The sequence below is a fragment of the Pygoscelis adeliae genome, unplaced genomic scaffold (genome assembly GCF_000699105.1).
Source record: "Pygoscelis adeliae isolate BGI_AS28 unplaced genomic scaffold, ASM69910v1 Scaffold38, whole genome shotgun sequence".
Lineage (NCBI taxonomy): Eukaryota > Metazoa > Chordata > Aves > Sphenisciformes > Spheniscidae > Pygoscelis > Pygoscelis adeliae.
The window spans coordinates 1,221,518-1,236,212 of record NW_008825614.1 but is presented as its reverse complement, the minus strand read 5'-3'; the positions used below and the strand labels follow the sequence as shown (position 1 = coordinate 1,236,212).

General features: G+C 38.4%; 1 protein-coding gene across 1 annotated transcript in view; it reads left to right on the top strand.

The window, feature by feature from the left end:
- Positions 1 to 12,328: 12,328 nt before the first annotated feature.
- Positions 12,329 to 14,695, top strand: part of MPPED1 (metallophosphoesterase domain containing 1) — a 48,733-nt gene continuing 46,366 nt past the window's right edge. Inside the window, exon 1 of the mRNA XM_009332798.1 lies at positions 12,329 to 12,594. Within this exon, the coding sequence (XP_009331073.1) occupies positions 12,443 to 12,594 (152 nt within the window). The 5' untranslated portion in view covers positions 12,329 to 12,442. The remainder of the gene's footprint in view (positions 12,595 to 14,695) is intronic.

Sequence of the window (14,695 nt, the reverse complement as noted above, 5' to 3'; positions counted from 1 at the left end):
CTGATTTGGCGTACATAGCCAATTCTGACATTGATGTTTCTGCTTCTTGAGTTAATGGTTCATAGAATATAGTGGTGTTTGTGATCATATTTATTTAATTGAACTTGTTATAAGGAATTAGAAAAAAATGTCCGGCTTATGTCCTTTTAGGAACCAAATATGATCAGATCTGCTGCCTCAGGTGCAGTCCTCCTCACCTGAAGAGTTACACAGGAGTGGGCTCTTCTATACAGTAGAACATGTGGAGGTGTCTAAAAAGGTTACTGTTTTTTAAGTCAGCTAGAGCTCTGCCACTGAATTATGAGGAAGGAGACTCAGATCCCCTGAAACCAGGTAACTGCTTAGTTGATTATCCAGGCAGTTTCTTTTTTCAGACATATGGAAACAAAGCAAATAGTAAATAAAAAAATGCATTTATAATTGAGAATTTTAATATTTTTGTTCATGAAAACAGTTTTAATCTCAAATGATTAATAAACAGTAAAAATAAATCAATGCAGTCCATTTGATTCTTGCTGAACGTTGTTTTGAAGAATTTAGAGAGGATATGTAAGGTAATCTGAGGGAAGACCCTTTTCACATGTTCCTGTTACATTAAGATACATTAGAATATTGCAATGTATAGTTTGAGCTCTCAGAATAAGACTAAAAGTGTAGTGCTGGAAACTCTGGATGTTCTGGATCGTACACCAGTTTGGATTCTGTGATCATTGTCCATAGGTAAATTGGGTCTGCGTGAGAGTGTCTGAGAGCAAGGTGGTCTCTAATTGTTATTTCTAACTTAAATACATGCTTCTGTTTCAATTCTGAATATTCTAGGTTATGTTTCAAAATATAAGCAAGGTTAGTAATTTAAGAGGGTCCCTTAAGGTCACTGGACTGTTATCCTTTGACTTCCTAGTAGAAAGTCGTCTTTTCAGGATGATGTTACTACAAATAAAATGGCATGTGAATGTAATGCTTGGGCAAGGTTGCAGAATGACAGTCCAGTATAAGATCTGTTGCAAAAAGGAGCAGAGCTGTTATGGTAATGGCTATTCACCTGCTTCTGCAGTGGCCACCTCTGGAGGGTAAAGCAGTTCATTCTTTGTGACTGCTCACTGCTTGACCTCATTGTTGAAACTGTCAACAAGTGTGACAGATTTGCTGTGATTTGATACGACAGTGGAAATTGTATTAGAATTAACAAATAGCCATCACGGCATATATGTAGTAACTTGCAATCATAACTGATTTGGGATTCATTACACTAACCTAAATACAAAATGCTTAGCGTTTTCCATTCAGTCACTATTTAAAATGCCGTTATTTACCATGGGAGTAAGATTGGGTTCATAATGTCACTTAAATATGCTATATTGTGTATGACTATGGAGAGCCATACTAATATTAGCGTAATGAGGACTTGTCTTCTTTTTTACACAGATTCAGAGGTGTAATACATATGTATAATACATTTCAGTTGCAAGTATTTGCCCTTACTTGTTATATATTTTCAATTTATACATTTCTGCTAAAACCAAGATTACTATATTTAGCATATATCACTTTTTTTGAAAGCTATTTTTTATGTGGCATGCCTTCTCGACAATTAAATTAATTTCCTCTGCCATATAGCCAGTCCAGCTTCCCTTATGGCAGGTGAGGTTCTTGCCATTCAACCAAAGACTGAAGCCAGCAGAGCAGCTGTAGAAGCAGCATTCGAAGGAGACCGATGGTTACTGATATTTTTGACTGTTTTTTCTCTGCCTTTTCCTAATTGGCTGTTTTGCTCAAGCTCCCTCTTTGCCAGCTCTCGCAGTTGCATCACTTAGCTTAATGTGCTGTATAGCTCAAACATCCTGCATGACACTTTATTTCTTACCACCTTTTTCCTCCTCTCACCGACTCTATCATATCCCATCTTCTCTCTGCTTTTGTCTTTTGTGACGCTAATCTCACTTATTTTTTCCTTCTCCGTAAAAGCAAATGGAAGGAACACAGTGCTCTGCCATTGCACTGATCATTTCTCTGCGTTGCTGTATTATTTTTCTCCCATATCCTTTGTTGAGCTTCTGGAGACTGTAAGCTGTTTGGGGCAGAGACTCTCTGTTCCTGCATGGTTGTACAGTGCCTAGCATAGTTTGCTGTTGGATTTCACTTGGTCTGTGGATACTCATATAATAATAAATGGTAATACTAGGATTATTTCAACTTTGTGGGACAGCCTTTCTTCTGGTTCTTTGGTAGTAAACAAAAAAAATTCTTACTCAGAGCTTATCTTCACTGTATTGCTGTTCTGAGGTATATCTCAACACGTTGTCCCTAGCGTGAGTAGTTTTTGGTAAAGTTCAAGATACCTTGCCTATTGCAGTGGGGGTGGGATGGATTAAAACTCAGCTGCGGCCAGTAGTTAACAATCTAGTACCTTGAACAAGAACGAAAACAAAAAAAAATGTCAGCTTCAACACGTTTCAGTGGAAACTTCAGATTTGGCAACACCAAAAAAATGTTCTGGTTTTACCAGGTTGATTAAGTAAGACAGAAGGGAAAAGAAAACCCAAAAATGTATAGTGGGTTCATTTCCCTACTTTGATACTTTCCTCCTAAGTATTTTTTCATTTTGATTTCTCTTTACTTTTCACCCCTGAACTGTTTGGCTTTGTTTTAGCATCTTTTGCGTCACATGAAAATTTGTAGTCGGTCCAAATAAAATTTTCAAAAGAGTTTTTCAAGCAGCCAGCAAATCAGCTGATGTACAGTGCATACAGCGTGGAGTCACAGTTCGGAGGCAGCTAGCCCTGTCACCGACCAACTATTCCTGTCACTTGGCACAGCCTGCACCGTGTTTTGCAGCATGATAGCTTCCACCTGAGCTAGCCTAGCTGCCATGGAGTACCGTGAGTGCACTCTCAGTGTAGCTCTTCTCCTGAATCTTGCTTCTTTTATGAGTAGCCTCTTCAGCTTCAGGGAGAGCAGTGATTTGAAGCATTCCTGTGTGAGAAAGGCACTAGGACTGGATGCTTTACTAATCAGTAGGATCCATTTTAGGTCTGAAGAATATCCAGAGGTGTTTGAGCTGAAACGCTCCCCCTCAGGACTGTGTGTCTGGGACTTCCCCCATACTATCTTTCCTCTCTCTTTTTCTTTGAAGGAAAGGGTTTAGTTGCCTTTGTCTCCATTTCCTGTGGACCGTGTAGGGGGGCTGTTTGTGAACATGACTTTATGGGTAGGAGGAGTGAGTGGCCCAAACAACTACTGTGTTATTTTTTCCTTCTATCAGTCTGGAAAATAAACGGAACAAACCCAGTGACTCCCTCCCTGAACATTAATCAGATGACATGAAGGATTTCAATGAGATGGGTGCAGCTAAATGAGCAAAAAGTGAAAAGAACAAAATTAATAGGACAGTATACTTAATTTTCAAAGTTTTGTGTCTAAGAGAAAAAAATGTTAAGGATTTGCTTGAGTGATTTTGTAATTTAACTCCAGGTCTTAATAGAAAAAGATACACTGATCTCAGAAGTAGTATCACTATAAATATTTACATGTAAGCTGTGTTCTACATTCCACTTTATATATATTTGTGTGCTGGTACTTTGGCATTTCATTCACATTGAACTACAGGAATAGATTGGCCACTTTTATTTTCCTCTCTTGTGTATTGACATAGAGATCAGCAACCTTTCAACAGTTGTTAGTGTTTGATTTCTTTCTGAAATCGGATGAGAATATTGGCAATAGAAATTAATCTGCAGCTGAGAGGTGCTGCTGCACAAAAAGGGAAGACCCTGTGAACTGTCTTACCAGTATTAACTTGCCTGTGTATGAAGCAGCAGCTCCCGGCTCCTGCTAAACTCAAGAGCAGGGGAGTTGCTGCCTCTGCTGCTGGCTGTTCAGGGGTGCTGTGTACCATTCACCTCCACCCTGAGCCACCCCGGCATCTCTGCTGGACTTTGCCGACCCCCAGACTAACACTGCCGGTGACCAACACTGATTTTGAATGCTTACATGAAAACTACTTGAACTGTCTACTAAAATAGTCCTCTGCTCAGTATTAGGCTTTGACATATTCTGATGTAATTTTGGTATTGGAGCGGACACGCTAAACCAGATGGGATGTATTCTTCCCTCAGATATGCATGAATGATCAAATCGGTCAAATTCTGTGCATTTATACGTAATTTCCATTGAAATCGGTTTGAATAAAGTATGTGTCGCAGGCAAGTGGGGCTTGACCCAGCGGGGCTTGTACAGATGGAAGTCCAGGAAATGAGTGTGAGGCCACTTGTCACAAAAGGGTGAAGAAAAAGGACATTCTTCAGTTAAAAATTAAACCAATCTGTTTCTTAAATACATAATGTTTCAGTACTTACATAGTCGTCTTCTCAGTAAATAATACTTTAAGAGATTCAAGAGCTTAATCAGATGACGTGCCCAACTTGCAGACTGAAACGTAGAATCAAATCCCCGCAACCCTAATTTACTCCTGTTGGAATGTCCATTTTTGATCATTTTCCTACATAACCTGTATTTTTAGCTATTTTCCCTTAGAATGAGTATTACCATTTTGGGACTTGTAATTTGTCTTTCATGAATGTATACTCATGATTTTCAGTAATGTAGATTTTGAAACACTGCCAGAGATGAAGGCATATTTTTTAGGATGAGGTATCAGTTTTGTGGCTTTTAGATATTTATTTAAAGTTTCCTTCCCTAGAGGTAATTACTTAAATAGATTAGCTACCTCTGCAGGTATTTTGGGATAAATACAGGTAATATTGAGCCAAAACAGTATATTTTTCAGGGAAAAGATTTGGTTTTACTTAAGAAAAATGTATCCATTTAAATATTTTATCCAATGTGATAATGTTTTACACATTCAGGCAAGATGGTATGTAGGATTACAATAATGCATTTAGCCTTGACAAGTGTTCAGTCTATTTGTAAATCTTAGAGTGTTGCAGTGTTTAAAATACATTGGATATATTGTAAAGTGAAAGTTTAAGGTGAAAACAAAGCAATATTACTAGGTTGTGTTTATTTTTTAAATTGAATAAATGAACAGCTATTTGTATGGATGAGAATTTGATTCAGAAAATGATACCACTGATGAGCCAAAATAAAATTACATATTCATAAATACAATATTCAGTTACTGTAATTTTGGGAACCTAGGTAGGGAAATGAGAAAAAGTAAATGAAAATCATACAATCATCATTCAGAATAAGACTAGCTAAGAAGGTTTCTGAGTGGTAACTGCTTTAAATAAATACAGAATTAGATTTCATAGGCAAATGTGCAATTTTTGTGTTTTCTGAACTCATTCATCTATCTTTTTCTGGATGCCAGGTCAGAACTTTGGCATATAGTAGGTACAGTATATTTTTGGAGGGTACGCCACAGAAGTGGATGTTAGGGCATAGTTCCAAAAGACAAATAACTTATCTCATTTCCTTCTTGCTGTATCTATATAATCTTCTTATGACAGTTAAAGCTAACAAGTATGTTAGTGTTCTTTATAAATAAAGTAATGAGAGAAACATGTATAATATTTGTGTTTGAGAGCAATGGAAGAAAGCTAGTTTGAAGAAAAAAATTAATTTCAGTGAAGAATTTTGTCATACCATATTTGACAGGTCAGTATAATCGGCAAAGGAGAGCAATGATGTGTGTTTTAGCATGGTGAGAAATATCTTGGGGGATTTTGTTGGTTTTTTTCTAGTGCAGGTTAAGGTAATTGTAATTACAGAGAAATAAGAGGTCTTCTTTAAGTCACTGAATTTTTTTCACATTACAGAACAGATTGCTCAGTGCCCTGTCGATCTGCAGTTAACAAATATGTGATATATATGATGAGGCACTGAAGTATTAATTGATAGATGAAATAGGAGACTCTAAACAGAACAGGATAGATCTTGCATTTCTTCTCATTGAAGTCGGTAGGATTTTGAGGCATACAAGTAACTCAGAATTATGCCCCCTGGTTTTGGTTATGCGGCTGGGAATAGCTCTGACTTCCAGGGAGAAGATACGGTCACAGAACTGAGTATTATTTGACTGATAACGGTTAGCAAATTTAGATTCTCTGGCACAGAAAACCATCTCAGTCGTGTTTTAAAAAGACCGCTCAAAGAGCCCCCTTAATAAATCATGGGGATGGTGTAACTTCTTTCAGCAGAAGCCACTGAAGAGAGCAGAGACTGAAAAATGGGATGCTTAAGATCTCTTTCAATTAAAGATACACCATAGGCAAAGGTTTTTCAAAATACCATAGTGGAGCATATGTGCTCTAGTTACCAGGTGAGGATTGTGAAATCCATGGTAAGAGCCATGGTAAAGAGGCGTTTGTGAAGGTTGTATTCCAATTTTTGACCTTAAGACAGCTTTACAAACTTGCACAGCGATGCACCTACATGTTATGCCCCGAGGAGCAGATGGAGCAGTACATGTTGCCATATCGTGGCACCCACAGAATGGATCGGTGAGTGCGTTCCATTTTTTTTTTTTGCGGAGATAAATCTACATTACAAAACTCACCCTCACTTGCGCATTTATTTGCTGCTTAAAACCAGGGATTTCTTAGCCTGTGTGGATATGAAGTTAGAGCTGCCCTTCAGTGGTGGTCTCTGCAGCGGAGGCCCGAGGCACGCAGGCGGGCCAGGGAAGCGCGCCAGGCCTGGCGCGGGTGCCAGCCCCTCTGCGCGCGCTCTGTCTGTGCTGGGGATGGAGGGCTGCAGGCTTGAAGGCTGTCACCCTGGCACGTTTCACCACCGCTGAACTGGCACTCGGAAAAGCTAATGCTCTCAAATGCCGTACTGCTGCTGTAGCTGAAGTAGCGTTAGGTTTCCCGGCAGGATTTCTAGGTCACTACGTTCATCATGAAGAACTCTGGGAAGTTTGTAAGGGTGGTAAACACCTTAAATAGCACCGCAGGCTATGAGATTGTAATTCAGTTATCCTTGAGGAGTCTGTTGGTTTTTTAACGCTGTTGTTTAGTTCTCATTGACACAAATTGCAGGTACATAAAGCGTTTGCTTTGGGAAAAGGGGGCTTATAAGTGCATATTTCATTTCAATACATTGTGGTTTTATTTATTTTTTAAATGCAATGGTAAATGTTTCTGTCTACAACAAACCGTATTCATTTAGAAATCCTAATGATTCCATCAGTAGAAATGTGCATGATCGACCTTAAAATCTACAAGTGTCTCGATGACATTTGATTATGCTGCCTTCACTTTAAAGTCCTCATTTGTCAAGTGAGTCCAAACCAGTCTGCTAAGGGTAGACTCGGTGGTTTTGGTTTGCCAGGACTTGCATTCTGTTTCAGAAAATGAAGAGGAGGAAGAGGAGAGTGTATCCCTTTGGAAAAGCTTCCATCTGCAGAGTGAATTGCCTGGCTCATGCTTTCCCACAGAATAATGCCTTTTTAGGATTATTTCAGTGTTCATTTCCCGATGGCAGAACTGAAGATAGATAGCAGACTAAGTCCATTGATTGGCTTCTATCTGGAGTATCTGAAATGGGTATTTTAGACAGCAAAAAACCTTTAGCATTTTCAGCCTATTTCTCATAGTAAGTGATTGCTTTACTGATTCCAGTATGTTTGCTTATTGCTGGTCAGTCTATAACAAGCTTTTTGGGCGGGGGGGTAAAAGAGAAATAGTAATTTGTGATAATGAAGCCAATGACTAGTGGTTATAGGAATGTTACTATGACAATTGGGACCATTGCTGCAGAACATTCTGTAGTGCTTTTTTTGGGTTTAAATAAAGGGTCTACTTCCCTGTGTAAAAGATGACCTGACAGTTAAGAAGAGCACTGTAGTGCAGTATAGGGGAAGTCCTGAACCCTTGATGAAGCTCTTGGAAGGGTTTCTGGTTAACAGCATCCAAGATTTGCACAAGAAGCAAGCGTGTCACTATGTGGTCTATCACAAACTCTCACGTGCTTCTTTAAGGTATTTTACTGCTGTTGTCTTACTGGCTTTCCCTGAAAAAATATGGCTTTGATGTTTTATAGCTGCATGAAAATGCTTTTTTTTTTTTTTTTGTGATACTACATTTTGTTTCTTCATTGCCTCCCCAAATCCCAGCTTGTCAGACTCTGAACAAAACTAACATGTTTTCTGTAGCTACCTCTTTGCCACTGATCTTGGTACTGCTGAGAGTCCCAGCATCCTCTTCTTTCTTTATGTTATCTCACTGTTAGTGCAAAATCTGGCAACTGCCTCTCTTCAACTCTTGCTGGGATATGCTGTAGCCATGTTGTGCTTCTTGACCTCCGGATTTTTTGTAGCTTAGCAAAGTTCATTGCTCAACAGATAACTCCTTCACAGTTTTCTCTCTTAATTTATAATTTCTTTTTCATTATCATAATCATCACCAGTATTTTATCTTGGTTTCTAATTCTTATTTCAGTGACATCTGCTTGAGCCATGTTGTTTTCAGGTCTAGATTCATATTTTGTGTTGCTGAAATAATTTTCAAGAAGTCTCAGTGTTATTTTTAGGCTTGAGACAAAGGGTAGATGATGGAGGCAACAGTGGGGACGATGGAATGAGATACGGCGAGAGACAGCGGACATGAGAGTGAACTGAAGGATGAACATAGAATAAAGCAGAATCTGTGAGCGTAGAAGTGAGGTTAAAATAAAATGTTGGCTTGAAATGGAAAAAAAGAGAAATAGGATGCATAAATAGGCTGGAAAATTCATGTAAAAGAGGGAAGTAATTATGCCAGCTAAACAAGAAGGCTCTGAGATGAAAATACCAGAAATTTCAGGCTGAAAAAGTAAAAAAATCCTAATACAAAGATTTATTTGAGGACCTCATCAAAGGACTTAAATACACGTCTGGGTTCAAGCACCTGCCTAGTCCAGCATTTCCTCAGGAGAGATGTTGCAATCCACATAGTTTATGGCCTGATGCATCTTCTGAAGACGATGGAGCAGTGTCCATTGTACGCAGTGGGCTTTGGGTCAGAGCTCGGTGAACATTTGAACACATGCTGTAGAAAGCAGCAGAAAAATAATGTATGGAGAACATTCCTGCCATCAGTAAGAAGATGGCTTAGCTGATTTAATAGCTTTTTCTCAGTCTGTGATTCTAACAGCCAGGTTTGTGATATTTATTTTAGTATTCATGTTCTTGCAGTCCTTTTTACATTTCTCTGTTTTTCCCTGGCAGACATCCCGCAGCTCCATAAGTCTGGGGGAAGAGGATGGTTAGCATGTTGTTGCTGTGGGGATCTGAGTCTTAATGCTCTGTGTTGGTAATGCTGGGCATATAATTTTAAAACTTGCATGCTATAGAAGCAGATAATTATTTCCCTGCTGCATTTTATACTCTAGTTTGGGAAAGGAAGAAATTTCAGAATATTAAAAGAAAGAAAAAGTTACGATTTGGGGGACGATTGGAAATGGAAGCAGAAAGAGGGGAGTAATGGGTGTCAGTCTGGTTATCAGTCAAGCTGGAAAGAGACAGCTTGTTCTGTCGAACACCAAGAATGTTAGTAGTCAGCCAACCACTTATGCAGGAAGAAAACCCTAGACTGAAAGGTAAGGTTCAAAGACATCTGTGTATGTTTCTGAAATGAGCTTGAATTAAGCTTGCTATTGAATTATGCCTACTGATTATGTGTGTTACATATCTGATTTTTGTTTAGCACAGGCTATTCATATGATTGCCAGTTATTTTATTTTCATTGCAGGATCTGGCTCTTTCTTTTTTTCCTCCAGTCTTGGATGCTTTTTATGTGTCCAGGGTGGATATTGGGTGACTGTCATTTGGCAGAAGGCTTAGCAGTGCTGTGGCATATCTTTTTTTTTTCCTTTTTTTTCCCTTACCTCCAGTGAAATACGTTGTCTTCCCATTTTCTACATGTTTAGATGGTGAACTTCTTGCTGAACGTCTGTGGCTAGCATCCTCTCGAGCTAGCCTAATGGTGTGATTCATACACTCTCCCATGTGCAAGGATTGATTCCCTGCTTAAAAGAACTCTTCAGCACTAAAGGGTATATCAGCGGTGTGCTGGCTGTGATTTGTTTCTGTTTGCAAACAAATTTTTGCTTTTGAGTTAGTTTGTGTTGGTAAGTGCTATTTTCCACTTACCCAGAAAGGGGAAGCAGAGCTTAAGAGTGGATATTGGGGTACCTGCATACATCTGCTGTTTCTGCAGCAGATTTGATGTATAACTTGAGAGAAGTCATAAAAGATAGGACCCAAAGAGGAGACTGACAGAAGGCTGTGAGCTCCTGAGAACTTACTAAGGCCAAAGGGAGATTCTAGGTCCCTAAGGCAGTGCCTTAACTCCTTTGTAACTGCAGTTCAGTTGTGTGTAAAGTGGGCATAACCCCTGAATCATAAAACAAAAGCTGTGTTTTTCAGGTAGTTTGAAATCCTTATGTAGACCTGTGAAATCATAAATTATTAATCTTACTGGAGAATATTTGTAGAGGTCACCAGTTCTAATAGCTTCTTTCAAACAGAAGTAGGTTCACTTAGAACAGTTTGCCCCCTATAAAATCTCTGACCTTGCCTATTCAAACTTCTTTACAAATGCATCATTTAATACAGGAAGCTCCTCAGGGAGGGTTCTTCACATCTGCCATCATAATTTCTTATTTCCTAAATGCAGCAATTTGTACTTGATTATTCTTACAAGGATCGTACCTCCCTTCCCTCCCCCTGCTCTGGCACATTCCTTTGTGCCGCTGCTTGTTCCGTAGCCTGAACGTGGCATCTGAGAGTGTTTTAAATCCAAAATTTTCTTTGTTGTTATTCTACCATTTCCTTACCACTCAATTCTAGGGGAGGGCGTGAAGGAATCTGCTCTTTTATTCTCAGACTGTTTTCCTGCGGGTTGTTAGTGACAGCAAGTTGTCATCATTTTACAGCCATTCAGCAAGTAACAAAACTGAGCTGAATCTCTCATTTCAGTTTCCTAAGGACAAGATTTCCCAAAACAAAAATACACCGCAGCTTCTTGGAGCACTTAACATCTGTAGTAGTTAAGCAAAGGACTGAAGCCCAGATTTTTAAAGATGTTTAGGTGTTTGACTGCCACTAGAACTGAATTGGACCGAAGTACCTGTAAATAGCTTTAAAAATTTGAGTGACTATGAAGACCTCCCTCATCCATCACTCTTGGCAGTGGTCCCTTCAGAATGGAAGTAAGGCACATCAGCAAGGTCACAAAATACTTCTAGTCCTGCTTTCCAGAAACTGCACATATGAATTGCTGCATTCTAGCATGGCTTTTCATGGAATACATCTTCTGAAGCAGATTACTTATATTCCCTAGAAGAAAAGAGCCCTCGCTTGCATGAAAGTAAATATTTAAGACAGACAACTTCTAAAAAGGATGCAGAATTATACTGTAAAAATACCCACCTTTATAGCTTATAATCCATTTTTTATTAAAACTGGGAAATAAAAGTAAAATTCACATTTAAATTACTTTCTGTTGTTTCTAGGGGATACTCTTTGCATTCCAGTTGGTTTCACTTTGCTGTTCTTCTGCCCATTTTCAGTGCTGCTGTTCTAGACTTGCATAACCTTCAGGGAAAAATTTATTCCCAAACATAAAACCTGTATGGATTTTACTTTTTTAATATTTAATAACATTTAACTGTGTGTTAGCCTTTCAATCACTTTCTTTTCCAGTGAATCCCGAACGTTGGGCTAGTGCTGGCTGAGAAGAGAATGTGTTTGAAGGGGGGAGCCCTTCATATCTGTGTCAGGAGTTCCTTCAGTGATACTATAAAACCAGGAGCAAGTGCACAGAAGGCCGTTTGCTCTTTTCCTTGGGATGTAAGGAACAACCACTTGCAATGCTTCCCCGTAATAAATGGCACAGACTTTCTGAAGAATTGGTTAAACTGATTCTTGTTTAATTAACCCACATTTTGGTCGTGTACAACCGTTTATTCAATTTCAGGTTTGGTGGGGTTTTTTTGAAGGAGGATGGGGAATAAGCATTCAGCAATGCAATAAAAAAAGAGGGGAAAGTAAATGATTATGTTGAAGAAACACTATTATGTGACGCGCCATTCTGAAGAATGTCTGCCTTGTCTTTTAGATTTGTATTAAATGTCTGAAATACTTGAGCAAGTTGCCCCTGTGTTCTTTAGCAAGTTTACTTCCACTCCCTGCTTTCCACCCCCAACTAAAGTACGTTCATCAAATTGCTGAGTTGGAAAGGTTTGTGATGAGTTCTTTGAGCTGTGTGTCTTTGTCCCTCCGTATCCCCCCTTCATCTTCATCTCCATCTCATATTAAATAAAGCAAATTCCAAACAAATTAACTGTCAAACAGTTATGCTCCATCTCTTCAATCTGCTTTTAGGTTTTTCAAAGGGGAATGTGCTGATTAGTTAAGGAGATGTCATGGTCTTCTTCCATCGATGTAGGAAGATAGCAGATATGATCGCCTGAAAAAGCCGAACTACGTAGTGCAAGCATGGCTTTCGCCCAGTCGCACATTATGGCAGCTAGAAGGCATCAGCACAGTAGACTCATAATTGAAGTGGATGAGTACAGCTCCAACCCCACACAGGCTTTCACGTTCTACAACATTAACCAGGGACGTTTTCAGCCCCCACATGTGCAAATGTAAGTATTATAGTTTTGTTATTGTTCTAGCACAGCCTTCTGAATTGTTATTGCCTTGTCGATGTGGTATTTGATGGACCAGTCAAAAAGAATTCAAAGAGCACTGTTTTGCTGCCTTTCTAATAATAATACTGTAGTGACACAAAATCAGTCCATTTGGAAGGTGTAAGTACTTTGTTAAAGGATGGGAGAAAGATCACTCCACTAGCATAACTTTAATACACAGTACTTACGTATTAAAAAGAGAAATCAACAACAAGCAGTGGTAATAAAATAAGAGATGCTGTAAGGATGGTACTTTCTGCAATCTTAATGTTTGTTTGCATTGTGCACTTGCTTATTGATGTAAATAGCTGTTGAAAATACCAAGCCTGTATCTGTACAACACATACTGTTTCGTTAGTTATACTACAGCTACATACAAGGGAAAAATCACATCAATAAATAAAATAGTGTGGGCGCCCATCCGACAACTTACTTTCATACCGATGTGCTGAAGATGCCAAGTGCTTAAAGAGTAATTAAAATAATGTGTTTGTTTCTGACTTCTTATATAATGAAAACATCAGTAAAATTAACTGCTCTAAATGATTTACTTGTAATGTAAAGTGGAGAATTATAATTACAAAATGAAACCTGCCATAAAGTTTAGAGCCAGAAGGAAGAGCAAAACAGTAAGCTATTACAAATAAATTAAGTATAAAATTCTACTGTAAAGTATTTTTATAGGGAATAAAAATGTCTGCACCATTTTATTGTGTTTATTAAAGAGAGAAGCAGCCTTATCTTCAGATCAGAAGGCTGGTTTTCATTTTTTTAAAGGAAACTTTTTTCCCTTTAGGAAGACTGAAAAAATAATCACCTCATTCACATTTTTGGTATTTAATATGATTTGGTAATTTACAAACGTAGGCCCCGATTTCTGCAGTTAAAAAACCCAGTAATTATGACTGATTGAATGCTATATGTCTATTTAGTGAATGCTTATGTACATTCTTTTGCATAAATTAGATATTATATTAAAAAAGTCTGAAGACTAACAAATCTACCAGGGTGGTGAGCGAACACTCAGTTTTTGGGGGCAGTGTATTAGCTTATGGTCTGTGTTGGGGGTTTTTAGGTACTATTGAAATGCAAACAGTAAAATGAGTTGAGTGTTAGCACTGGGAAACATCTTTTGTTTATAGAGCTGGCAAATGGTAGCAAAAGTACAAACAAACAAATGTGGGTTCAGAAATACTTTTACAAATGAAAATGCCAAATGTACGTTGCTTTATTTGTTGAGGCTTAGCCATTCTTTGTGAATATTCAGACAGTTCCTGCGCACCCATGAATTTGTTCACTGGTCTAAAAAGCTGAATGTTTTTTAGTTGGCTGAAAATAAGTTATTTATTAGTATCCACTTGGTACTCAACAATATGCTGTTTAAACTTCTAACCAGTAACGAATCCTATTACTGGAGGGCTTAGACAATCAGCTGCATGATAGAAGTTCAGCACCTAAGCAGGTAGTTGAAAATAAGCTATCCTTAGAAAATGGTTCCTCAGAAGAGTTTAGCAATCTCTCATGAATGATTAATACTATTGAAGAAGCTTGTGCAAGTAGAAAAACAGGCTAAATCAATTGAAACATTTACCACAATCTGACCTACTCTTTCTCTTGGTACAGAAATTGTAAATAATGTTTCTGAATACCAGCAGGATTGCTTTTGCCTCCTACCAATGAATAGAATAATAACAAAGAAGGGAAAAGTAGACATAAAAAGTGTAACAAAAGCTCCTTTTATTCATATGATTGTTATGGGTGAAATCTTAGCCCTGCTTTAGTCCATGCAAGTTTTGTCATTAACTTCAGGGAGGTGAGGGCTTTGCCTTGTCTTTGTGTATAGTTCAAAATACCTAGATTAGTGATGTTGCAGACAATCATAGATTTCACATAGACCTGTTAACATCTGAACTCGCAGTAAACTACTTAAACAACAGGGTTTTTTTTGTGCTCCTTTTCTTCTGAATTCAGTCTTGCAGCTCTTTCTTGGTCCTCCGTGCAGTTTTATATTTCTTGTTTCACTTCTTAGCACCCATAACATGCTGACAGCCCTTCC